At 39.7% G+C, this 26,285-nt stretch overlaps 1 protein-coding gene across 1 annotated transcript; it reads right to left on the reverse strand.

Annotated features, from left to right (window-relative positions):
• Positions 1 to 27: 27 nt before the first annotated feature.
• Positions 28 to 13,882, reverse strand: LOC137971826 (cytochrome P450 10-like). Its single transcript, XM_068818602.1, has 8 exons — positions 13,407 to 13,882; positions 9,274 to 9,464; positions 6,194 to 6,570; positions 2,500 to 2,666; positions 1,886 to 1,964; positions 1,128 to 1,290; positions 386 to 429; positions 28 to 287 (listed from the first exon to the last, which is right to left on the reverse strand). The coding sequence occupies exons 1-8, from the start codon at positions 13,847 to 13,849 to the stop codon at positions 183 to 185; spliced, it is 1,569 nt and encodes a 522-aa protein (XP_068674703.1). The 5' UTR covers positions 13,850 to 13,882; the 3' UTR covers positions 28 to 182.
• Positions 13,883 to 26,285: the final 12,403 nt, after the last annotated feature.

The raw sequence follows: 26,285 nt of genomic DNA on the forward strand, positions 1-26,285 counted from the left end.
CAGCGTTGTCGTTGCTTGCTGTTTGACCAAAATCAACGAAACCTACTTGATGTCACGTAATATTCGCCTCAGTGAGGATTTTGATAGTTTTACCACAAGCAACTTAATGTTTGCCGCAATGACACCAAGCTAATATAACTGCTTCTTCGATTGTTAAGTGAAAAACAAAAGAACTTCATAGTTTATCGCTCCACAAATCGCAACTCGACTTTCTTATCTGGGACCAAAAGTGAGGTAATCATTGGTTGGACCTCGTTCAAGGACTCCACCCAGAAGTTCTGACACACCTGTGTGAAAAAAGAAAGATGATTAACATGGTACAAAATATAGTCTGTTAGACAGACAGATAGATGGATAGATAGAAAATTCTTCTGCATCATCCTACCTGTGAAAGAAAGAGGCGCATTTCTAACTCGGCCACTCGGCGCCCTGTTCAATAAAAAAGCAAAGTATTATTCAACGAATTGCCAGTTCGTAGGGGTCAGCTGGGCCCGGTTGTTCAAAAGCCGATTAACGCTAATCTCAGATTAAAAATTAACCAAGGAGTTTATTTCTCTAATGCCAAATGCTGTTCAACGCTGATATTCGGCAAAACTTTACATTAGAAGAAGTCAATCTTGAAAAAAAAAAAAATAAGAAGAAAAAGAAACTTTCACCAAAAAGTTGAAAACATGAAACAAACGTTTACGCTAATCCTGGATTAAGTTAATCGGCTGTCGAACAACCGGGCCCTGCAGGTTAGCACTAAACGAGTTTAAATACCATGGCAACTAATAGTTGCATTTCCCTTTCATTTCCTTATAGTCCTTTCACGTAACACATTAGCCCAATAATTGACCAGCTGCTGTTCCCAACTGTGTGGCTTTCAAAGCTCAGTTGGTAAAGCATCGCACGGGCATCGCAGAGGGTCATGGGTTCGAATCCCGTTGAAGGGGAATGGATTTTTCAGGTTTGTATAAAGTGACAACCAATTAAGTGCGAGAATCATTCAGTTCTTTTGCATAAAACCCGCCTTTCAAATATACATTAGCGCTCACACTGCTTTCAAATAACTTGGCCAAGTCCAATTTCAATACTCACGTATTATCAATTATTGCTACTCATTGAATGTATATGCATCTTCTTACCAATACACATTCGGGTGCCAAATCCGAAAGGGAGCGAAGAAAAAGAATGATATGGGGACTTGTGTGTATCATCCCTCAGCCATCGCTCGGGTTTGTACTTTTGAGGTTCATCAAACAGCTTGGGATTGCGGCCCATTGCATACAACGGCATACGAATCATTGTCTGCCAAACAAAAGTCAATTCGTAAGGGTAGAGAAGCTAGCGTATGCGAAGACGCAAACGCGAGGAAAAACAAGTCTGGATGATGTTTCGATGAGTGTGAACAAAATAGAATAGAACACGCATTCGAACCTTCTTTGCTTTGGGCATTCTCGTCCCCAGATCCCCTCCGATTCTTTGGTCACTTGGTCAACGACGTGACCAAAAAAAAAAGGAAGGCTCTGCGGAGGCGAATGTGCTTTGTGATGCTTCACTTGACAAGTGTGGGCGCCCTTGCACCAGATAACATTAGCTAACCTCCACCAAAATTCCACGTGACATTTCTTTTCGTTTTATACATGTCATGATAAAGAAAAATATTATTCTGCGCTGGCGTTCAAATAACCATTGGGTGATGTTTTGGCCCTGAGGGCTCTGTGCGGGTGCATCTTAAGCTACAGCGAAGGCGTTGATCGACTGGGTCGCTCGTACAATCGAGTACTATTGATGCAATTCGTTTTGTTAGGCATAGGGTTAGCCTAGGTAGGAAAGAAGCATAGACCGTTTAGCTGGGAATAACCAATCAAGTTCGCCTTGTCGGCTTATCAAATTGACTTGCCTTGGGAGGTATGCGATAGCCCTGGATAACGATCTCTTCCTGGAGAATACGGGCATTTTCAAAAGCAACAGGATACATCCTAGAGAAAAAAGAAGGAACAACAAAAGAGCTGTTAACAGGAAACCAAGTTGAATTGGTAAGCTTATGTTTCAAGTGAAGCTTAAATACTCGCAGTTATGAACGCAATTTTAAAATTGCGGACTAGAGAAGCCTGAAAAATTCAGGACTTCCAACGGGTTTTGAACCCGTGAATTCGAGATACCGGTGCGACGCTCGAATCAACGATGAAAAGATATATGAAATGAATCATATATTGAACTGCGGATACGAAGTCAAGTGAAGCTATCATCCTCGCAGTTGCAACATAAATATTGTTACAGGCCGTTGGCTAAGTTTCACCAACTTTTTTTTTTTCAGCTCAAAACTGGAAAAAAAGGGAAACGGAGCTCTCCCTTGCACTCGGTTAGCTAGAGGTCATCATTTACACAAGAAAAGATCTGACCTTATTTTCAATGAATGGCGAGTAACTGCATGCAAAACAACAAAACACTTTATTGCTAGCATGTGTTCTGTTCGATAAGAATCTACTGGTCTTGGTGAGACAGCCCTGATACCTTAAAGTCTCTTTGATACACGCTCGCAAGAATGGCATTTTCTGCAATGCTGCTTGTGTTGCACGTTCCCCTGGTTTCAGAACCGAGCTCACTTCATCGTGAAGTTGTTTTTGCACGTCTGGGTTTCTTGCAAGCAAGTACAAAGTCCACAAAGAAGTGAAGGACGTCTGCAGAACCAATTTATGATGTAAAAATTAGAGACTTGAGGCTTTTCGAGTCTATCTTAAGTGTTTTGAAAAACTATCTGGTTTGGGGTGCGACCTTGCCATTTAGGTATGGAGAAATTTGTAGAAGTACAGTGGCATGTTTTTGCCAGTAGCTTTCATTTTACAATAGTTTACCAGTTAATTAAAAGCTTTAAGTTTCAACTGAGGTTCGAAAACGTCTTATCTTTATACACTGGTCAGATTAACTGAAGTCATTAACTTCTCCCCTACTTCACAATCCAGTATACTCCATCCAAAAAGGTAATAAATGGGTTGCCAGTATGGCAAATCAATCGGAAAAATGGGTGGCATTTAGTCGTTTTATCATTATTATTATTATTATTATTATTATTATTATTATTATTATTATTATTATTATTATTATTATTATTATTATTATTTTCCTTTTTTTCTTTTCCGTGTCCGTGTCCGTGTCTTTTTTGGTATCGCGATCTTCTTATAGTTTTGCCTATGCGCGAGCCATCAATATTTCGTGTTATTGCCGTCTCACTTTTGCTGCCTGTGATTGGTTCTAATGTTAAACTGACGTCGTTGCACTGAATTGGGTTGCTGACGTACGCAAACAAATACGTTTCGCAGGTAGAGAGAATTGAAATTTCGATCAGGCGCGGGTTGATTAGTTTACAGTTTTATTTATCCTTATAAACGATAGATCGCGATACAAAACTAATTGCGATTTTGAGACGGCGATACCACATTATATTGACGGCGTTGGGAGAAAATATATTGTATTGGGCTCCGTCGCTTCGCGACTCCGCCCAAAACGGAATATATTTCCTCCCAACTAGCCGTCAATATAATGTGGTATTGCCGTCTCCAAATCGCAATTTGTTTTTATTATCCGTGTCTTTGTGCGTAGAGTCTTCTGCGCGTATGCTTGGTAGGTTTGAGGGGGTAGTAGAAATGCTTAGATCTTATCCGGTGGATACAGGAGGACATTTAATTACCCTGAAATGGCGTCGGAAGTCATTGTAACGCGAATGGCGTTTTAGTGGATCTTTAAACAGAATATACCCTTATGGCGCTCAAGAATGAAACGTCAATTGGATAAACAAGACAGGCGGTGAAAAAATAAATATTTGGAATAACTTTCAAGTAAAAACACACAGTTTTGAGTTTGCAATACTGTACATGTTTTGGACGACCAACATCCATCGTCAGTTGCGAATACAAACGAACCGCTAGTCCGTGTGATATAAAAGACAGCTAAATAGGAAGTAAGAATACTAAATAACAACGTAAATAAGGGGCACTAGAAAATACAATGCCCCATACAAGATCAAGAAGTTATTTAGTGCCAAAGATGCTATCTCTAATTTATCACGATCCCGTGTGGTCTACAGATTTTCTTGCGCAGGCTGTAGCGCCTGTTATGTCGGCGAGACAAACCGACATCTTGCTACACATGTTCGTGAACACTTAACATCCGATAAGAACTGACACATCTTTCAGCACATTTATGGGTCAGAAACATGCAGAGATTTGTGCTCAGAGAATTGCTTTTCAATCCTTGACACCGCCTCCACACCTGTTCAACTAAAAATCAAGGAGGCCTTAATCATAGGTTGGGAAAACCCCTCATTAAACAAGCAAGTTAATCATGTCAATTTAACTCTTTCATTTTAATTTTTCCGTGTCAAATGACTTACTTGACTTGACTTGATTTAGTATTCATACTTCCTATTTAGCTATCTTTTATATTACGCCGACTAGGGGTTCATTTGTATTCGCAACTGTCGACGGATGTTGGTCATCCGAAACATGTATTGCAAACTCAGTTTCTACTCGAAAATTATTTCACGTCTGCTACTAGTCCGCAAATTTGGAAATATCTGGAAAATTGAAAGCGACGAGTAATGGACTTCGTCGAGCCATATTAAAGTCTTCTGTACTTCCAGTATTTAACTAAAATCGTGTTGTTATGTACAACACTGAAACAAAAAGGAAAATTTTTGGCAACTTTTTCTGGTTCGATATGGAGAGAGAAGGAATCCAGTGGATGTGTGATTTCCGTTGTCTGGCTATTTTTATATTTATTTGTACTAACTCCCCACAGTCGTCAGGTAAAAAACAAATGGAAATGTGACTAATTCTTATTAACCAAGAATTATTTATGGCGGAGCCAAATATGTTGTTTGTTAAAATAAAATGTTTCGCTGGAAAGGTTTTTTTTTTAGATTTTCTTGAGCCTTACTGGATTCATCGTGTTGTGTAATATTCGAGCTCAACTAATTTGCATACTCGGGTTGAAATTTGATACGCGCCGAATAGTTTTCATAAAGATGACAGGAAGTTTTAGTCGTGTTCTTAATAGGTAGCTATAGTTTTTAACGTCAGAAAAAGACCTGTTTTGTCACTATGGTGTAAAAATAAATCAATTTTACAAAGCTAAAATCAATACAATATCGTTAAGATTACTCCAAAATTATTAAAGCTGTTGAAATGAATAGGCATCGCTGACATCAAAAATTTCAGGAATGTTAATGATGCGCTTCATTGCGTCCCGTAGGAAGCAGTCTCAGCTTGGTGGCCAAAACTGGTTTGACGATAACACCGCGACGAGAAATCTGAGCTCTCTCTACGCATGGAAAGAAGGTTCTGGGGTTGTGCGACCAGAGGTATTTTTTTTCGTCCTCGACCGTTGATTTAAAATCGCGAAGCGTTCTCTCCGACCTTGAAAAAAAATTTCTCTGCATCCAGGGTATCTTTTGGCTTGCCTTTTACTGTTTACTCCCGGCTTTCCTGCCTTGTCTTATGTTGCCTTCTGGAGATCCCGGGCCGTTTTGCATTGACTAACATGAGAACCCACCAGAGCAGTTGGCGTTACATTTCTGTGGCTAACACGTTGTCATTTCTCTGTGTTATGGCTTAATTGAATTGCTATCGTGAAAGTAAATGTTTTATACTCAGGAAGGATAGTGACTTATCCACTAAATAATGTTATACACCATTCGAAAAAAAAATTGACCTGTCATCAGATTAGACTGAAAAGAAGAGGAATTACGAAGCGGAAACAACATGTTCAGTCCTTCCTTAGTGCGTGGAATAAACGTTTGCTAAGCGCAACTGCAAGACATGCATGACATGTCGGGAAAACGTCCGTCAGAGCAATTTGCAGTTAGTTTTTTTGCAGGCTATTTAAAAAAGGATCGAGTGAGTTTTACTCAAAAGCGTGTTTTGCTGTCTTTGAACCGAATTTCTTACCAAAGCTACAAAAAAGTAAAAGACCTCAAAACGGGACAGGACATTACAAAATAATCAACGTGAGAACACGTGAGCCAAAGGTCCACTGCCGGTACGACATCTGGGTGACCCCTCAAATGGTCTAAATGGCCCCCCAGTTGAAAACATTAACTTGAATGCTCCAGTTCAATACCACCCAACTCATTGCCGTCGTACCATAGGCAACCCAGTTTACGCTCATAAAGCGTCTAGTTTAATTTGGAGTTAAGCTCACCAGCACGTACCGTTTCAATTGCAGGGAAAAGGAGTTCAATCAAGTTTGACGTTATTTCTTTGAAACTGATGTCTTCTCTGCTGATTAGAAAGGTCAAGAACTCTGCAGCATCATCCTCCTGAATGTCTCCTTTATCAAGTCTCCCTTGTATTTTGCTCATCTTTTTCTCAATGCACCTTTCGCCAAAACTGTAGAGGACATCCATGTGGTCATAGAAATCCTGGACATTCTTCAACCTGTAGAACTTGTCCATCCATGCAGGAATAAGGAAAACCTTTAAAAAAAGTGGGAATAACTTGCGAGCTGATTCAATGAACTGGGCAGCTTCTACTGATGGAGACTCGCTGAAAGAACCAAATCGTGTCTCAAAGAGCACAGTTCCAATTGCTGTAATATCAATTGAAAACAAGTAAACTATTAGTCTTAACTAACACCACAGTAGAATTTGAGATATTCTACAAGGTTAAGCACTTCACATTACACTCAAATCAGTTAAGTCTGTTAAGAGTTGTGATGGATTGCCAAAACTTGTGGGCAGTCTTCTTTGGAGGTGGGTTTAAGTGCTGAGCCAGGTTAGCAACCATGATGATAACCTATCGGATTTGGTTACATTCATCCTGGCGATAATGTGGCCCACCAAGTCAACTCATCACTCAAACTAAGAAGGACAAATGACACCATTCGCTTTTTAATTTTTACAAATCTTGCTGTTTGTCTCCTTTAAAAAACTTTGTTACGCTCTTGATATCTGTGAGATAACTCAGTGGTTGTACCTTTTAAAACACTTCTGCGTTAAAAAACTCTGTGTACACAGGATACGAATCAAGTGTGTTTTTTTTTTTAGTTAGTGCTTCTCATGCACAACAGCTAAAGATCTAAGACACATTCTAAGGTCCCTCATCACTGATTGGAAAGTCCCTGGTTGTCAATTTTAGGGTTGTGTTGTTTGTAGAGCAACGCGACACCTAGTTAATGCCAACCCTGCTTAAAACAACATGGCATAGGTGATCCTGGTTCAAATCTAACCCCACCAACCGATCGACTAGATGGAATGATCTCAGATTATTGTCTGTAGATGTATCAAGCTTCAGCTCCTGCATCCTGCAGCCTGTTAGATGGCCATTCGTCAGTTACAGTAAGGTTTCAAATCATTACTATTTTAGAGAAACAGTATTGGTGATTGTTTGAGAGAGCACTAATCCCATCCACTAATGAAAATTCGGGTTTGAGTCCCTGGCTTGACATCATACATGAGTACTGGTGACCAAAATTTCACAACTGGTCGTGGTCGCCATTAAGTTCTGAGCCGTTTGCCAACAGGTGTCTTCCTTTTTATCCTGTCGATGTTTTTGAAATAAAAATGAAAGGAGCTTTCCCGTTGACTACCTCCATATTAAACTTTGCAACCCGCCACATTTTTTTTTTGCGGTTTCGCATAAAATGCGTATCGCGGGCGAAAAAACAACGACTCAGTTAAGAGATGCAAGGGACTGGTGCGAGGAATGTGGCACGGTAATGACATGGTGGCTCGTGTGCCACAGAACGTGACTGGTGTTTCCGCGTTTGAAATTTTCAACAAATTAAGGGGCAGATGGGTTTCTTTATTACATTCGAGGTCGGATACATTTTGTCTCCAAAATGTCCCCTTTCGAAAGAGAAAAACAATGCGTGACACATACGCAACACCGCGCGGTCGTTGCTTTCTGGTATCCATAAAAAAAGTTCAAAACGTGCCTTTTTAGGCGAAAATTTTTGGCGACCACAATTTGCCATCTGGCGACTAAAAATTTTTATCTAGTCGTCAGTTGGCTGCCCATTTCGGACCCTACAAAGATACCAGTAGGTTTGAGGGTAAGTGTGTCTATGTCAGTCAGTATCTGCAGGCAGCCGCAGATGGCTAATGAGTCCAATAGGCCACTTGCACTAAGAGGTCATGTGACATCGTTTTTATGAAAATGAAAGTTACATGATTTTGCCTTCGAAACACTATTAGTGGGTCATCTCTTAAACAAAATAATAGTGATTTGGTTTTTCAAACTCGCACCATTTGCTTAAAATGAGAAAGTCTGTAGATGGTCACGTGACCAAAACTTGATTTTTTAAAATTATGAATTACCGCTTTCTGACACAAATTTTGCACTTGAACTTCAAGGAAAATGTTGAAAAGATGATGTGGTAGCGTTTATGGCACATCTGAACTCAACTATCAAACATTTAACAAGATATAAGCAAAAAGTAGTTTTGGCCGCCAAGTTGGAGGGCAAGAGTATGCCCTCCAACATGGCGGCCAAGACAAATCATGCTTCTTTGTTGAAAAATCAAAGTACCATAAAATATCTCCCTTAAATGCGTTTCCTCTCAAATTTCGCGTGTACGATAATTTTTATGTGTTCTGTCAATTTTTGTCAACAGCAAGATTACAACTCACTGTTTAAGGGAAGCATTGGTCACGTGACCTCTTAGTGCAAGTGGCCTATTCGGGATGGAATTAGACTTGACCACAGTGGCTGCAGGTCAATTTCAGGTGTGTTGCTTGTTGCTGGTTTTGCTATTGGCAGCTCAAAAACTAAGGAAGCAATGCCAAGAGTTATGTAGTATTATAAAGTATAATATCGTTTACATTATTCTATTTACTTTTCTTATTAACATTAATTTCTTCTTCAAATGTCAATTGTTAGCAGTTTCTTACATACTTTCAGTTATTTTGTTCTGTGTATTCTAGATTACTTGAAATTGTTCAGGATAGTTGAATGTTATTTCATTGTACCATTGTTCTCAATATTTTTGGCACCTTCTCACATATTTTAACTAGCTTCTACATGTCTATGCTAAAACTTTTACTCGCACTTGAAAATGACCTCGGAGAGGTCGAAATGTCCTGATTTTGTATCGCTTATTTTCATGGCAAAATAAATTTCTAAGAAATTACTTAAACAAAACAAGGATTACATCTCAAAAGGAAATGTGAATCAATCTAATAATTGTAACAACTCTATTTCGACTTGGGTGTCAACAGCCACTAAATGGCCACAAGTATTAATATAAACTACTAATGTTATGATACATTGTAAGATAATTGAGCCAACTTACATTCCAAAGACCACTTGAATAGTTCATCTTGCAAGCTTGGAATGATTCCATCAGCATCACGAGTTGCTTTCATTTGAGAGAGCAAATCAGCTGCAACATCATTCAATGGCTCGACATATCCTTCAGTAACTGTTGGTTTCAGCATTTTCATGTTCAAGATACGACGAATCCTGTACCACTCTTCACCATGCCTACATAATTGTGAAAAATTATCACTGTTGCACAGCCACATAAAGCCACCTGATATTTTCTGTATAACCCAAGCAGAGGAACTAAGATATCCATCATGTTTCTATCATAGTTTCACCTGAGCCCTTCCACAAGTCAACTTGTTCAAACGTCTACATTTCCACACGCCCACTTGCCCACACGTCCATGTGTCCACATATCCACAGGCGACACATCCACCTCTGACACAGGTCCTAAAATCCAAATCTCCTCAGGTTCATATGCCCACATGTCAACAGCATGTATTGTCCACACATCTGAAGGTCCACAGGTCACATGTGCACACACCAATGAATACACTGTAGGTACCCCTGTCTACAGGCCCACACAATTCCACATCTCCTCAGGTCCACATGCCCACACTTCCTGAGGACCTCAGATCCACAGGCCCAATCTTCGTCACGTCCACATGTCCACACTTCCAAAGGTCCAAATGCCCACATGTCCACACTTCCTCAGGTCCACCAAACCCACATGTCCACACTTCCAAAGCTCCACATGCCCACATGTCCACACCTCCAAAGGTCCGCATGCCCACATGTCCACACTTCCAAAGCTCCACATGTCCAGATGTCCAGACTTCCAAAGGTCCACCTGTCCGCACCTCCAAAAGTCCAAAATGCCCACATGTCACATGCCCAATTGTCCACATCTCCAAAGGTCCGCATGCCCACACGTCCACACTTCCAAAGCTCCACTTGCCCAGATGTCCACACTTCCACATCTCCACGAGTCCACACGTCACTTGTGCTTAAGTCATTATGCACACATGTGTCCACATATTCACAGTTCCTTGGATCGTGAGCAGAGTACGGGAAAGTTATGTTGCTGTTGTGATTGTCACTTACATCTATAATTGTCCTTTCCTTTGGCACAACACATTCTTCATCTCAGTGAAGAAAGAAAGTTACAACTATATACAGGAGGTTATTAATGAGAACCATAACTTATGAGAACCAAGACAACAGTTTCTTTTGACAATACATGTATTTTCTTGGCTAAAACTGAAACAGAAATTCTAAACTAAGCTGTCTCAAAACGTACAGTTTGGAAATGCTACATTGACGATGTCTTGTACCTGTGGGACGTAAGTAAACCGGACATGGTGGCCCTACGATTAAATTCACAGCAGAAATACCTGACACTGAAACTGTGTTTCTAGACACAATAGTATACAAAGGCACAAGATTCAAGGATCAATCAACCCTTGATGTAAAAACACACTTTAAAATGGAAACCTTTCAATATACACATCAATTTCACCTCCTATCGCCCACCAAGTGTTAAAAATGGATTCGTCAAAGGTCAAGCCCTACGAATCCTTACAACAAACTCCTCAAAGGCACTTTCGAGGAAAACAATTCAAAATTTAAAAGACATTTGAGGAACAGAGATTAACCATGCAATTTGGTAGAAAACTACTATGAAAATCAGAAATCAAATTCACAAGGAAAGGTTCAGTGCTTAAAGGAAAATTGATATCAAAACACAAAAAAGTATTTTATCGTTTGTGACACAATACCAGTCATCAGTATATCAAACCTAGAAGAAGCTTTACTTAGAAAATGGCATTTAATACAAAATTAACCCCTACTTCGTCAAATTTAAACCACATAACATTTCATACAAAAAAGGAGAATCCTTTAAGGATCTGCTCGTTAGAGCAAAACATTACTATAAAAGGTTCTATACACATGTTTTCACACAGGAAGGGAATCAGTGTGGCCTGTCACCCCTTGTGTTACTTAACAAGGTATCACACCTAATCACAAACTGCACCGTGAAAACCACATTGATGACCAAAAGATAGCTTTCCGAAACACCTTGCCTGCCAAGAATGCCAGAGTTCTTAACACTCAAAACAAAAATTCACAAACCAACTCTTACAGGGAGACCAATCATCTCCGGTTGTGATGGACCAACAAAAATTATTTCATATTTTGCTGACACATTGCTTCAACCAATATCTAAGTCACAAAAGTCATGCTTTAAAAACACAAATAATTTTATAAACTTTATTGAAAGCACAAAGGTCAAAAACTGCACATTCCTTGTATCGAATGGATGGACGTCACAAGCCTCCAGACAAATATAACACAAAACAAGGGTATTGACACTGTATGCAAAGCATACCATTATAACAATTTTTACAAAGACCTCCCATAACAACACACTAACTTCGAAAAATGCTTAGGCTAATTTTCAAAGAAAATTCTTTCCGATTCATCGGAAAGCATTCTCTTCATATGAAAATGGCTGTTTTCTTTGCTGACATAATTATTCATGGCAAAGTTTGAGAATGAAATCCTAAGCAAAACAGCTTTTAAACCAGTCCTACAGTTTGGAAATGCTACATTCACGACATCTTTTCCGTATGGGACATACGTGAGCCCAGCATTGAGACTTTCTTTGAACAAGCAAATTCACATCACTCAACTATAAAATTCATGGCCGATATCTCTGACACTAAGACTGTGTTTCTAGATAGGGTTATGTACAAAGGCAACAGATTCAAGGAAGAGTCGATTCTTGATATCAAGACACATTTTAAGCCAGCGGAAACATTCCAGTACACACATTTTACCTCATGTCACCCACCACGTGTTAAAAATGGACTTGTGAAGGGTGAATGCTTAACAAATTCCTCAGAGACTACTTTCAAAGAGAACATTTCACATTTATTTTCAAGAAACACTTGCTGGTCAGAGGCTACCCACGCAATCTAATACTAGAAAAAATCTTATCAGGAATAAAATTTATAGACTGGAAAGGTTACAGTGCTTAACCAGAACAACAAAAAAATTACAAAGAAATCTTGCCTTTTGCAACACAATATTAACCATCAATATCTATAACTCAAAAGAAGCCTTACTCAAAAAATGGCACCTACTACAAAATCAACCACTACTTCGCCAGATATTCAAGCGACCACCTATCCTTTTATCTAAGAAAGGGAAATCCTTAAAGGATCTGCTCGTCAGAGAAAAAATGTACATGTGAGAGGTTTCAAAATATGTTTCACACCAAAGGGACTGTGTGGCCTGTCACCCCTTGCATTTTCTGTATATAGCTGCAACTTTCTTTCTTCACTGAGATGGAGAATGTGTTTGTGCAATAGCAACCTTACTTTACCGTACTCTGCTCACGATCAAAGGAATTGTGCGCATAATGACTTATGCACAAGTGACGTGTGGACCTGTAGACCCGTAGATCTGTGGACCTGTGGACATACGGATGTGTGGACCGTACATGCTGTGGACATGTGGACATGTGGGCATGTGGACCTGAGGAAGTGTGGACATGTGGACCTGAGGAAGTGTGGACATGTGGACCTGACGAAGTGTGGGCCTGTGGACCTGAGGTCCTGAGGAAGTGTGGACATGTGGACCTGAGGAGAAGTGGATGTGTGGGCCTGCAGACAGGGGTACCTGTTCATCGGTATGTGCACATATTCACATGTAACCTGATGACATGACTGGCCCTGTGGACATGTGGGCATGGGGACCTGAGATGATTTGGATGTTAGGACCTGTGTGAGATGTGGATGTGTCGCCCTGTGGATATGTGGACGCATGGGCATGTGGGCGTGTGGAACTGTAGACGTTTGAATCAGTTGACTTGTGGAAGGGTTCAGGTGAAACCATGATGCAAACAAGATGTATATCTTAGTTGCTCTGTTTGGGCTCAACAGAAAATATCAGGTCGCTTTATGCGGCTGTGCAACAATGATTTCGTTAATTATTGTTAATTATGCAAGTGCACAGAATTAACGTAGGGATAATTTGATGACGTAAACTGTGATCCTTTTCTACCTAGAGAAGCAGCCGAGTAAAAGTTTGTGATAGGCAGTTGTTGTATGAAAAATAAAATAGCAGATAAATAAACCAGACGATAACAGGACTTACAAAGAACTAACTCCGTCCACTCGGTTTTTTTCCTCCTTGTACTTCTTCCATAGTGGAAAGGGTGGGTCTCGCCCAGGCCATTTGCCTTCGTTTCGGAACAGATACTCCACATCATCTGGATTGGAAAGGGTCACTGTACGGCGATCAAAGACTTTCTCGCGATAGATTTCTCCAAATTGCTCAACTCGCTGTTGCTGGATTTCATGCATTCGTTGATAACTCCTAACACCATCGCCAAGGTCTCGACAATAGTCAAGAAGCGTTCCAATAACTGGCAACCCTCTTGGACCTGGGATTTCCTCGAACGATTTCGCCGGTATAACTTCCGCGGCTTGTGTGTGTGCCGACAAGAAAACAATCTGCTTCCGAAATTTCAAAGGCTCTTTGCTTTTATAAACACCCTGAAAGGCTCGAAATGATCGTACTGAAAACTTGAATGCCATGGTGCACTCGAAAAGCAGAACAAAAAAACACTAAATTTCAAGGGGGAGGCGGTAAGGTATGGCACTTGAGTTAGGGAGCTTCCTCTTTTATGTGATTTTTTCGTTCTTAGTGAAGATCTCAATAAAGGGTACTCATAAAATGATACTCATTTCGTGTTTCAACGACAAATTATCACTTCCAGTCGAATCAGTTGTGTTAAATAATTTCACGCACCTATACCCACCCTGCTAGCAGAGAAAGAAAGGTCTCTCGTCCCAGAATCTTCGTTTCCCTTGACCAGCGGCTCGGAGTTGTTTACCATCCAGGGCCCGGTTGTTCAAACGCCGATTAACGCTAATCCCAGATTAAACATCAACCAAGGAGTTTATTACTGGGTTGCCTCATGGCAAACCCAGTCGAGGTCTGCGTTTAGTTTGTTTGTTTTCTTTTTTTTCTTTTTTTTTTTTTCTTTTTTTTTTTCCGTATCGGTAAAAGTCTTGCCTGTCACTCCTCTGGTAAGTGGTGTCTTTGTGGATAGAGCCTTCTGCGAGTATTTTCTTAGGATCGAGAGGGTAGTGGAACTGCGTAGATTTCTCTGGTGGACACAGTAGAATCATTAACTTAGCCTGCAATGGTGTCGAAAGTCATGTAACGCGAATGGCGTTTTAGTGGATCCTTAAACAAAATATACCCTTATGGAGCTCAATAATGGAAAGTCAGTTGGATAAAATAGGCAGGAATCTCAAAAGCGACGAGCACTGAACTTCGACAACAATCTATCGCCCGTCGAGACGAAATCAAAGTGAGCTGTAATATTTACCTGAAGTACATGGTAATTTGACACGATTGAGTTTGTTGTCTTCACGCACGCAATGAAATAGGAAGAGGTTTTCGCCTCTAAGAGCAAATATGTTGTTTGTTTCAATAAATATTTCGCTGGAAAAGGATTCTGTGGTATTTTCTGCCTTTGTGAATTATAATATCATGTTGTGTATTGAATTTTCGAGCTTAAGGTTCAAATGTGATATTGGAGAGGTTTTTTAGTATTGCTCTGTAAGCAGGAAGGCTTCACAGGCCTGTTGGAAGCGTGCTTGAGTTTCAACAAAATGAGTCCCAAAATCAGTGAAAACTTGTGACGCAGATGAATAATAAAGTAGCTGCTATTTCCAAAATGATGGAATTACCTGGTGATAAATAACGTCGTACGCGTCTTGGAGAGTAAATTTTGACTTTGCATAAGCAAGAGTTGGGCGATTGTGATCTTTGTTTTGACTTCGCTCATTTCATTGTCAAACTTTATAACACTTGACAGAAAAAGAAACTTACAAAAACCCGGTATCTTGCCATCATTTGACACAGATGCTTCACTGTTTGGCGAGTAAACATGCCGCGGTAACTTAATCACGGCCCCCGTTTAATTCCGGCCATGTCACTTTCGATTTTGCAATTTACTTGAACGTAGCAAAAATCTCCCAAAATGTTTGTCGCTGATCGTAACTTTTTATATTCTATATTCACGGTTCAAAATTAATGTTGTTTTCATGTCGTAAATATTTTATTCTCGATCGACCGTCCGGGAAACTTCCTTCTGCTCTTTCTGAAAACTGTGTATCAATAGTTATTTGCTTTTTCATCAATATTTGTTTTGCATAAAGCAAGCTAACAGAATCTGTACCTTGCTGAGTTCGCATTTGTTAGCGTTAATAGTATTTTCGGTCAGATGTTTCCGTTTTTTAGGAGAGGTTTATTGTTTTGGTCTCCCATCCTAACACTAACCCCGCGAAACAGGGCTTGACTTCAGTAAAGTTTAGTATTACAAAGCTTTCAGATGCTCAGAGGGCACACTTGTGGTGAAAAGAAGTTGCGAGGGAACTTGAAAATTATCAACATGTCAGCCCAGAAGCCAATGTTTCTCGCTTCTCTTTTATTTGTTATTCTTCAGAGACTGGAATGCTGTATTTCAATATCACACAATTCAGTGCCTTCTGATTTTCTGTAGCACGTACCACAGGCAACCCAGTATATGCTTCACAGAAGCATCTAGTTTCTCTACTCCTAAATGCTGTTCAACGCTGATATTCGCCAAAACTTTACATTAGAAGAAGTCAATCTTGAAAAACAGAAATAAGCAAAAGAAACTTTCACCAAAAAGTTGAAAACATGAAACAAGATTTACGCTAATCCTGGATTAAGTTAATCGGCTTTCCAACAACCGGGCCCTGACGACCATCCAGACTAATATCCAGACTACCATCCAGCCAGAATGCATTCTCGTTCCCAGATCGCACGATCCTCTCGGCCGGCGCCAAGCCAGCGCCACGAATCAATCCGTGGCCCTGGCCAGGAGGAACGCATCTCTGGGAACGAGAATGGCGAGTCGAATGGCGAAGAGCTAAGAGAGTGGGGGATTTATTTCACCATGGCATGCAATTTCTTTAGCAAAATTAGAATATCCCAACATAGAACTGTGATTGAAGCGATAACATATATATCTATGTCCTGAATGTGTTACCAACGGGCTGTCTTGTCAAGTGTTGCCTTGGATTTTCGATTAAAATTTGTGTAGTGTGGAGGTGTAAAGCAGATTCATTGTGTCGCTGATGAATGCACTGAAGTTAAAAGTTAAAAGACTGTCTTTGTTTTGCACAGTATCGTGAAAGATGAAGGAGAGCAAAACACCAGACTCTGAAACCAGATTCTCTCCAAACCAATAAATCATTCTTCCTATCAGAAAAACTATGTCGCCTTTGAAGGATCTTTAATTCTCAAGTTAGATTCTTCGTCACCAGAGAAGGTTTATGATTCTTCTCAAAAGAGAATGAGTTCTTTGGGTAAAAGTAGAGGTCTTAAGGGAAGTATCATTTTGCTGCTTTTCATTGCACAAACAGATAATGACTGTTCTCCACCAAATCATGAGAATTCTTAAATAAAGATGTATACATCTAGTTGGATAACCATGTTGATTTTTTCAATATTATTCTTCCATGAAAATTTGTCATACTTTCCAAATTTAGAAAATGCAAAAACATACACAAGGCAATTCACACAAGCCATAATAACAAGAACAAGAAACTGGCCAGTTTTATCAAGTTTGGAGATGGTGTCCGCAGAAAGTTGCCAAAAATTAAATACGAATAGCTCTTTGTGCAATAAATATACTTCATACATTGTCAGTGGGTTGTCAGGAATGTTGTACGTGTGGCTGAACTTAAGTACTAATTTAGATTTTTATCCCGTTTTGACCTGAAAACAGCAAATTTAGCATGACAGTGCTCCTTTAAAGTGAGTGAAATTAAATAAATAAAAAGTGTTACATCCACAGAAACAATTTTTGTAATTACAGGGCGACCCGCCTTACCGTGGCCACCTAACAAAGTTTTTTACATATTATCCGCCAATCAGAGTGAGCGAATTTGATTGGCAGTGATGCCTCCTTGCAAAGTTCGCACGGTTGTAAGTTGAACACCGTTGCATGGGTTGTTGAGTTGACGTGCTCACACGTAGTTGTCAAATGTTAAAGTTTGGGCAACCCTAAAACCAGGATTCCGGAATCCGGAATCACAGTACAATACAGAGAGTAAAACTATCCTAAACATTCATAAAAGCTAACCTTAGGCCTAATTAGTCCTAAACAAACGTTTTTAGGTCTAATTAGGCCTAAGGTTAGCTTTTATGAATGTTAAGGATAGTTTATACTCTCTGTATTGTACTGTGATTCCGGATTCCGGGTTTTAGGATTGCCCTTAAAGTTAGTTGGGTGGCCACGGTAAGGCACGTTGAACTGTAAAATGCAACATGCAAAATATGTTTATGCAAACTACATACTCTTCAAGAAACAATATTGCTTTAAGACATGTTAGCTTTTTTGGATACTCAAGGTAAACCAAGTGATGTACCCCGAACAGAGCAGAAAGACTGTATGAATTTACTTCCAGAAGAATTTCGTTGTCAACAGTAATGAAAAGCTGGACGGGGGTGCTCATCATACATTTTAGGGGTTAAAAAAGCGGTTTTGGTTCATCTTAGGATGTTCAGCCTTAAAAGGTCCACAGCGGGAGCTTTAGCGGTACCGTTTAGGGTATTGAACCGAAAAATTATGACAGGAGACATTTGACAATTAACTAATTTTTAGTTTTGTCTAATTAAAACCCATAATTTGGTACCTCTAAGGGGTGAAAAAAATTTCCGACAAGCACCCCCGTCTTTTTTACATGGGATTCACCCCCCCCCCCCCCCCTCCTTTAAAACTCTTCCCATAATTATTAAAGTCTTCAATTTCCTGTGGGAAAGCAGAGGAGGTTAAGACTAGTCATCCTTAATGCACTTTATATTCCATTTTTCCAGATGAGTGGAGGTCAGTACGTATTTCGAACCCTCAAATTCGACAGATTGGATGTAATAAGTATAGGAAATCGTATGAACGCGAGTGCATTTCGTGATTTATGGGCACGACTGACCTTTTGAAAGTTCTCAAAATTGCACGAGGCGTAGGCGACTGCAATTTGAGAACTTTCAAAACATCACAAGTGACCATAAATCACGAAATGCACGAGCAGGTACATCGTCAGTTGTGAATGCTGAAAACGTAGATTTAGCCATATTACCGAAGGACTTCCTCGGAACTAGCTGGATATTGATAACATATTGATAATGAAGCTAGACATAGCACAATGAGTTTGAAATTTGCATGGAACCTTCAAAAAGCAACCTGTACCCTTAACGTAAAGTGGGTTGGAGAACTTGTCCCCTTTGTTAGAAAGGGAACACCTGCAAAATTGACGGCGCTGTTTGTTTTTTTTTTTTTCTGTGCTACTTAATAATTATGACTTTCCTTGCATGCAAAGTTGGCGACCAAAATTTAGGATCTGGGGACCAAATTTTCCCCATTAGTCGCCAGCTGGCACCTGAGCAAAAAAGTTAATTTCAAGCCCTGTATATTCTCAACAGAATTACTCAAACGCGCTACTTTGTTCGTGCTCGTATTCTTCCAGTTTTGGGTTTAGTTTTCTTTCAGTTGCCTATGTTTGCCAGACATTCAACCAGGTCTGTGTAGCTTTCAACTTGTTTTTGTTTTTCGCATTTTCTTTAAGTTGCTCAACGATGTTTTGGTTTGACAAAGCAAACCGACTGTCAGCCTTTTTTTTTTCACTTTGGTGTTCAAATTTGGCGCTTCCCTGGTGTTTCCATAGCAACTTCCGTATTGCACTCTATAACCTGGATTGCACTCTATAACCTATTTATGCATTCGCCATTGGCCAATCAGAAACAAGATATTTTGTTGAGTATATAATAAGTATGTGTAATCAAATGGCGACGAGTGAAATTAGGAAATAATTTCAAGCGCGTTTCGTCAAAATTCTGATAATTTCCCGAGCCATCAGCGGTGGGAAATTATCAGAATTTTGACAAAACGCAAGTGAAATTATTTCCTAATTTCACGAGAAAACCATTTGATTACCTTTTAATGTCGTGGGTGACAAATTACGCTCACAACCGTAATTGTAAAATCGCTCGAGTACTTTATCCAACTGCTCGGGAAGAATCATCTCCAGGTTTTTCTCAAGGCTATTTTCGTCTCACCACTTCTCAAAAACTCTCACCCAGTTAATTTTGCTCTTTCACGTATTTAAATTTTCTGCCGCTTTTTTTAATTTCGTAACTTCTTCAATGGTCACTGTCTTAAATCTAGACGCCATCTTGGCTCTGATCGAGATACAAGAGATGTTATCATGGCAATTTTGTAATTTCACATGTAAAATTATAAATTAACGCTGAAATTTCGCGCCTAAATTAAGGAGTAATTTGTTACCCATGATATTAGTATAGATCGTTTTCACTGTCACGCAACGAAAAAATAAATCGAAAACCATCCAGTGGAAAAAGTCAAGAATTCGTTATGTTGTAGAAGATAAATGAAGAAGACACTTCTCCAAGTTTTAGGCCTGTGCGTTTCCCCAAACTTCAGATATTCGTCGAAATGTTTCGCAGAAATTTACAGAGCTCAGTATGAAAACGCCATGTTGGTGCACATCTGTGGTGCACCAATATGGCGGCCGGAAAATAGTGTCAACATCTGTTACTTACTTTGGCTATCTAGGAGAGTGATCATCTGTACTGAACAGACAGCTATTTACCTAAGCACTTTTCCTAATGCTTTAAATTCTAAAAGGGCTCAAAGCCATGAGATAAATATATATTTCTCAATAAACTCGATCGTCGCCTCGTGTCACGCACCGCTATAACTCAGAAATTCAAAATGCTCTGGTTTCCAAACGAAGCACGCTATTGAGCTTTAAAATTGCAAATGGATACAAATTTACCGCCTCTTATGCCTGATGAGGATAAAAACTTTCGTGGCTTTCTAGTTTTGGATTTTAGAAAATGATGACGTCACGTGAAAACGATCTATAGGTAATCGCATGGGGCCGAGTAAAATTAAGGATTAATATCACGCGTGTTTTCAGAAGTTGCTGAAATTGCCCGAGTCGCGCAGCCTCCAGTAATATTTCAACAGTCACTAATTGTTTTTTGGTTGATTATTAACTTCTGTGGCAAAATTATATCCGCTCCCCAAAGCCAGCTAGAGCTAGAATTTAAAATACAATTTCCAGCCAGGATCTTTACTTTAAGAGCTTTTCCCAGCCAGGATATTTACCAAAAAGGCATTTCCCCAGCCAGGAATGTCTCTTTCTCCCCTTTTTTGCCAGCCAAAAAAATAACAAACATTTAGCCAGCCAGGAAAGTAAATTGAGCCATTTTATCCAGGTGATACAAAAAAAATAACTCAACGAAAGCTTGGTGGTGTTTGAGCCATTTTCTTTGCTTATGACTTCGGTGTACATTAACGCGGGATAAAAATAACATTTCTACTCTCTTACTGGTCTGTGGAAAATATAAATCGTCTTTACTTCAATCCAAATGAGAGCAAAGTTGTGAGATCGGAAAAAATAAATTTAGAGTTGGTTTACTTGATTTGAACGCAAACTTAAGACTGACACCAGGACCCACAAACAACCACGTTTCCAGGGTTCCAAACACTGGTAACGAGATTGGGTTCATCAAGAGAATGTCTGGAGAGCACATTCGCCAAACGTTTAACGCGTACTTACTCTTCTTCTGCCCCACTTCCCCTCCAAAAGCTCATAATTCTGAACTTTATCTAAAATTACGCGTTCTGCTATCATTAGAAAGCAACGAAAATTTCGATGAACATTGTGCACAACTCACTATCCAGTACGGACAAAATCAAGTGACCGCAAGGCGCATTCCAGTATCCAAAACAATGATATTATTTAAGCCGAAATGAAATAGAACAAAAGCATTGTCTATCCAGCGCCAATCAGATACCTCGAAGACACGCCCTCCCAGTAGCTGTAGAAACTCCACGCCAAGAACGCAAAGTCTATTAATTATGATATATAAATAAAATTTGGTGTATAGGAAATCATATACCGAAAAAGCACGGAACGTCTATCCTTCATGATGAAGAACCATAAGTGATACAGATGGAAACAAATGCCAGAAAGACACAGGCTATCGTTCATGATGAACTAAGAACAACTATGCGGTGCTTACGGACTCAAATGCCAAGAATGTCACAGATGTCGCAGTCTTTCCTTGAAGATGAAGAATAATGCGGTGCATAAGAAATCGTGGGAAATCACAGTTTACACTTGAGTGATGAAAAACCAATATTCGGTGCAGAAGAAATCAAATAGGGAAAAGGTACAGTCTTTACTCAATGATGAAAACCAATTACGCGGTGCAGAAAAAATCAAATGCCGGGAAGGCTATCATTGACGATAATGAACAGTTTTGCAATGCTGACCAAATGAAATGACAAGAGGGCACAGTCTATCCTCGACGGTGAATAACAGTTCTGCGATGCAGACGGAACCTAATTGCGAGAAGGCAGAGTCTTTCCTAGCGACCAGAAACAATTATGCGGTGCTGAAGATATAACATGTTAGGAAAGCACAGTTTACAGATAATGATGAAGAATAGTTATGCGGTGCAGCAGAAAGCAAATGCCGGGAAGTCATGATCATGGTCTACGAATCCTTGACGATGAAAAATATTTCAATATGGTGTGCTGTAGATATCATTTCCCGGGAAAGCACACCATATAGAAAAAAGAACTTTACGGTCAATCGCCGGGATACCTGTCACTTTCCTTTTCTGCATACCGACTCCTCTTCATATTCAGATGAGGATCCATGTAGCCTTTGTTATGGCTTTTCATATCTAAAAATACAACCATAGATTACTACATTATTATAACTGCATAATTATTACTCGCCAACGCGGATTTACTATCTATGCAGCCAAACTCTAGGCCGTAATCGCTCAAAAGTCACAATTGCTGCAAAGGCTTCAAAAGATAAAAGAGAACTGTTCACAGCAATTACCGCAAAAGCTTTGCTAAACCTGTAAAGACAAAAACTCCTTTTTTTATGTCCAACCCCACACTTAAATCTTACATAACCGAAGGGCAATCGCTGCGAAAGCTTTACAGGATAAAAGACAACTGTTCACAGCAAAAGCCATACCTGGCAATCACCACAAAAGCTTTGCTAAACCTGTAAAGACAATTTCAGCAATAGTCCATTTTTAAGTCCAACTCCACCACTTAAATCTTACATAACCGGGAAGCAATCGCTGCGAAAGCTTTACAGGATAAAAGACAACTGTTCACAGCAAAAGCCATAACTGGCAATCACCGCAAAAGCTTTGCTAAACCTGTAAAGACAATTTCAGCAAAAGTCCTTTTTGTAAGTCCAACTCCACCACTTAAATCTTACATAACCGGGAAGCAATCGCTGCGAAAGCTTTACAGGATAAAAGACAACTGTTCACAGCAAAAGCCATACCTGGCAATCACCGCAAAAGCTTTGCTAAACCTGTAAAGACAATTTCAGCAAAGGTCCCTTTTGTAAGTCCAACTCCACCACTTAAATCTTACATAACCGGGAAGCAATCGCTGCGAAGGCTTTACAGGATAAAAGACAACTGTTCACAGCAAAAGCCATAACTGGCAATCACCGCAAAAGCTTTGCTAAACCTGTAAAGACAATTTCAGCAAAAGTCCTTTTTGTAAGTCCAACTCCTTCACTTAAATCTTACATAACCGGGAAGCAATCGCTGCGAAAGCTTTACAGGATAAAAGACAACTGTTCACAGCAAAAGCCATAACTGGCAATCACCGCAAAAGCTTTGCTAAACCTGTAAAGACAATTTCAGCAAAAGTCCTTTTTGTAAGTCCAACTCCACCACTTAAATCTTACATAACCGGGAAGCAATCGCTGCGAAAGCTTTACAGGATAAAAGACAACTGTTCACAGCAAAAGCCATACCTGGCAATCACCGCAAAAGCTTTGCTAAACCTGTAAAGACAATTTCAGCAAAGGTCCCTTTTGTAAGTCCAACTCCACCACTTAAATCTTACATAACCGGGAAGCAATCGCTGCGAAAGCTTTACAGGATAAAAGACAACTGTTCACAGCAAAAGCCATAACTGGCAATCACCGCAAAAGCTTTGCTAAATTTCAGCAAAGGTCCCTTTTGTAAGTCCAACTCCACCACTTAAATCTTACATAACCGGGAAGCAATCGCTGCGAAAGCTTTACAGGATAAAAGACAACTGTTCACAGCAAAAGCCATAACTGACAATCACCGCAAAAGCTTTGCTAAACCTGTAAAGACAATTTCAGCAAAGGTCCCTTTTGTAAGTTCAACTCCACCACTTAAATCTTACATAACCGGGAAGCAATCGCTGCGAAAGCTTTACAGGATAAAAGACAACTGTTCACAGCAAAAGCCATAACTGGCAATCACCGCAAAAGCTTTGCTAAACCTGTAAAGACAATTTCAGCAAAAGTCCTTTTTGTAAGTCCAACTCCTTCACTTAAATCTTACATAACCGGGAAGCAATCGCTGCGAAAGCTTAACAGGATAAAAGACAACTGTTCACAGCAAAAGCCATACCTGGCAATCACCGCAAAAGCTTTGCTAAACCTGTAAAGACAATTTCAGCAAAAGTCCTTTTTGTAAGTCCAACTCCACCACTTAAATCTTACATAACCGGGAAGCAATCGCTGCGAAGGCTTTACAGGATAAAAGACAACTGTTCACAGCAAAAGCCATAACTGGCAATCACCGCAAAAGCTTTGCTAAACCTGTAAAGACAATTTCAGCAAAAGTCCTTTTTTAAGTCCAACTCCACACATCTTACATAACCGGGAAGCAATTGCTGCGAAAGCTTTACAGGATAAAAGACAACTGTTCACAGCAAAAGCCATAACTGGCAATCACCGCAAAAGCTTTGCTAAACCCGTAAAGTCAATTTCAGCAAAAGTGTTTTTTCCACTCCAACCTTGAGACCCCAGTAAAGTATTTGAATAGGGCGTTTCACAAACAGTTGTAAAATTAAGAAAACTGTCATTACCAAATAGATAATACTGTTAATGTCCAAAAATACAAAAAACCCTCTAACTTCTGCAAGGTTAAGGTAACCGTGTTGGATGGAGCTCTTCAAACAGGAAACGAGCAAGGATTCCGTACTGCAAATAAAATTCTATGATAACAGATTAATTTCTCATTATTAATGAGCTGTGTTTGAAATGTAAGTGTCTAGTAACGCTTTTCAGTTTTAAGGCATAAATTTAATATTTTTTTATTTTAATTGATAAACAAAATGTTCTTGAAAATTAACTTAAGGCCGTGACAGTAATTTTTTATTATAAATGAAATAAAATTAGCAACTGCTTGTTTGAGCTGCGTCACCTTTTGAAATACATCGTTGTCTTGCTGGTTACGAACACTATCACTTGGACAGGGTGAAACCCCGGGGGAAGGGGGGCACTCCTGGGACAACTTTGACCACAAAAAGCCGAAACAAGAGTCGAAGAATACGGTCAAGACACATTGTCTTATGTTTAACGAGTGAAAAATGCAAGCTGTTTTCTCCAGAAAAAAAAATGTTACCTTTATAACCGGAAATTCACGCATACTACCTCATGAAATGATAATTTGGTCCTGCTGAATAGCGAACCCAAACGCGTTGCGCATAGTGACAGTTACCTGTCAAAATCTGTCAATCAAAGAGCCATGCAAACAAGCTAACGATCCGGCTCTCCACTTATTTCAAAATACAATTCCTTTTTTTGTTACATTTCCCAGTTCCTCAACCAGCAACCGATGGGATAAGCTGGTGTGTTCTCACGCTTTAAAAATATGGCAATAAATTGTGTTTGCCCGTCGGCAACATGATCAGCAACATTTCATCGCCTCCTCCTTTTCTGAACAGACCTAAGGTGCATTCCCTGACAGTAACTTCGTCTCTTCTGCATAAATATAGCGAGAATGAATTCAAGAGAAATCGTTCAACACGGTTCGTCCCCGACCAGTTTTGAAACCTGCAACGGCTATCTTGAGGGGAGAAGCGGACTATATTCCAGGTTCAATTTCACAGTGAAAGCAAATTTCACGCTAGAAAGAATTTTCAGCTAGTAAATATTACACACTAGTGAAAACACAGCCTTTAATAGTCTATTTTTTCCAGTATTGACCTGGGCCACATTTTGTCAGTAGTACCTTTTAATATTTTCTCTTCCGGAACAAATTTTGTTATATAACGTATCATCCCCCTCCGAAAAACTATCCGGCTGCCGGCCGTTCCTTTCCGTTGCCATTTGAGCGTATTGATTACTGTACTCGCACCGACATCTAACTCTGTCCATCCAGCAACAACATAGTAGCATTATCGAAGACTAAGACACTCGTTTCGCCTTATGAACTCGTTTGCTCCCTTTGGGTATAAAAGGAACTTCTCGCAAATTCTTGACTGCTGGGAAATACTGGAAATGGAACATGAATTTTGCCTCTTCAGGACCAGAAAATCTGCTTTTGCAATAGTAACGCAAAAAGTACTTTTATGGTTCTTTCAGTTATGGCTCGTTCCAATTTGTCCGAGTTAGACTTCATTTCGCAAACTAAGAATAGCATACAAATATTCTGTAGATATAACATACAAATATCAAATAACAAACATCCCTGCAACACTTCATCCTAATTAATAAATAACAAGTTTTCAAGGGTGTTGTGCCAGAGATTGACGATTAGCATGTGAACAGGCTCCTTGTAAAAGAAAAGGCAAGCGAGAGAAAACAAGGGTTCAAAAGGCTTTGATACTTAGGCAGTTCTAATCCCGAAGTGTGCCTAGATGTATCTGTTAAAACAATACACCAAACAGACAAAAACATCTGAGGTCAATCGAAAGACTCGCCTTATGTCAGAATGGTTGTCCAGAATGATGCCAGCAAAACACTTCAGAAGAAAAATCGCTCTGATTAGGCAAATGTTCTTTTTTTTTTATTATTATTTTCCATTCTAACTGATCGTATATAGCAGATAAGTAACAAGACTAACCACATCTATTTGGGGTGGTTTTAGCTGCGA

Source organism: Montipora foliosa, chromosome 1, assembly GCF_036669935.1.
Source record: "Montipora foliosa isolate CH-2021 chromosome 1, ASM3666993v2, whole genome shotgun sequence".
In the NCBI taxonomy this organism is placed as follows: domain Eukaryota; kingdom Metazoa; phylum Cnidaria; class Anthozoa; order Scleractinia; family Acroporidae; genus Montipora; species Montipora foliosa.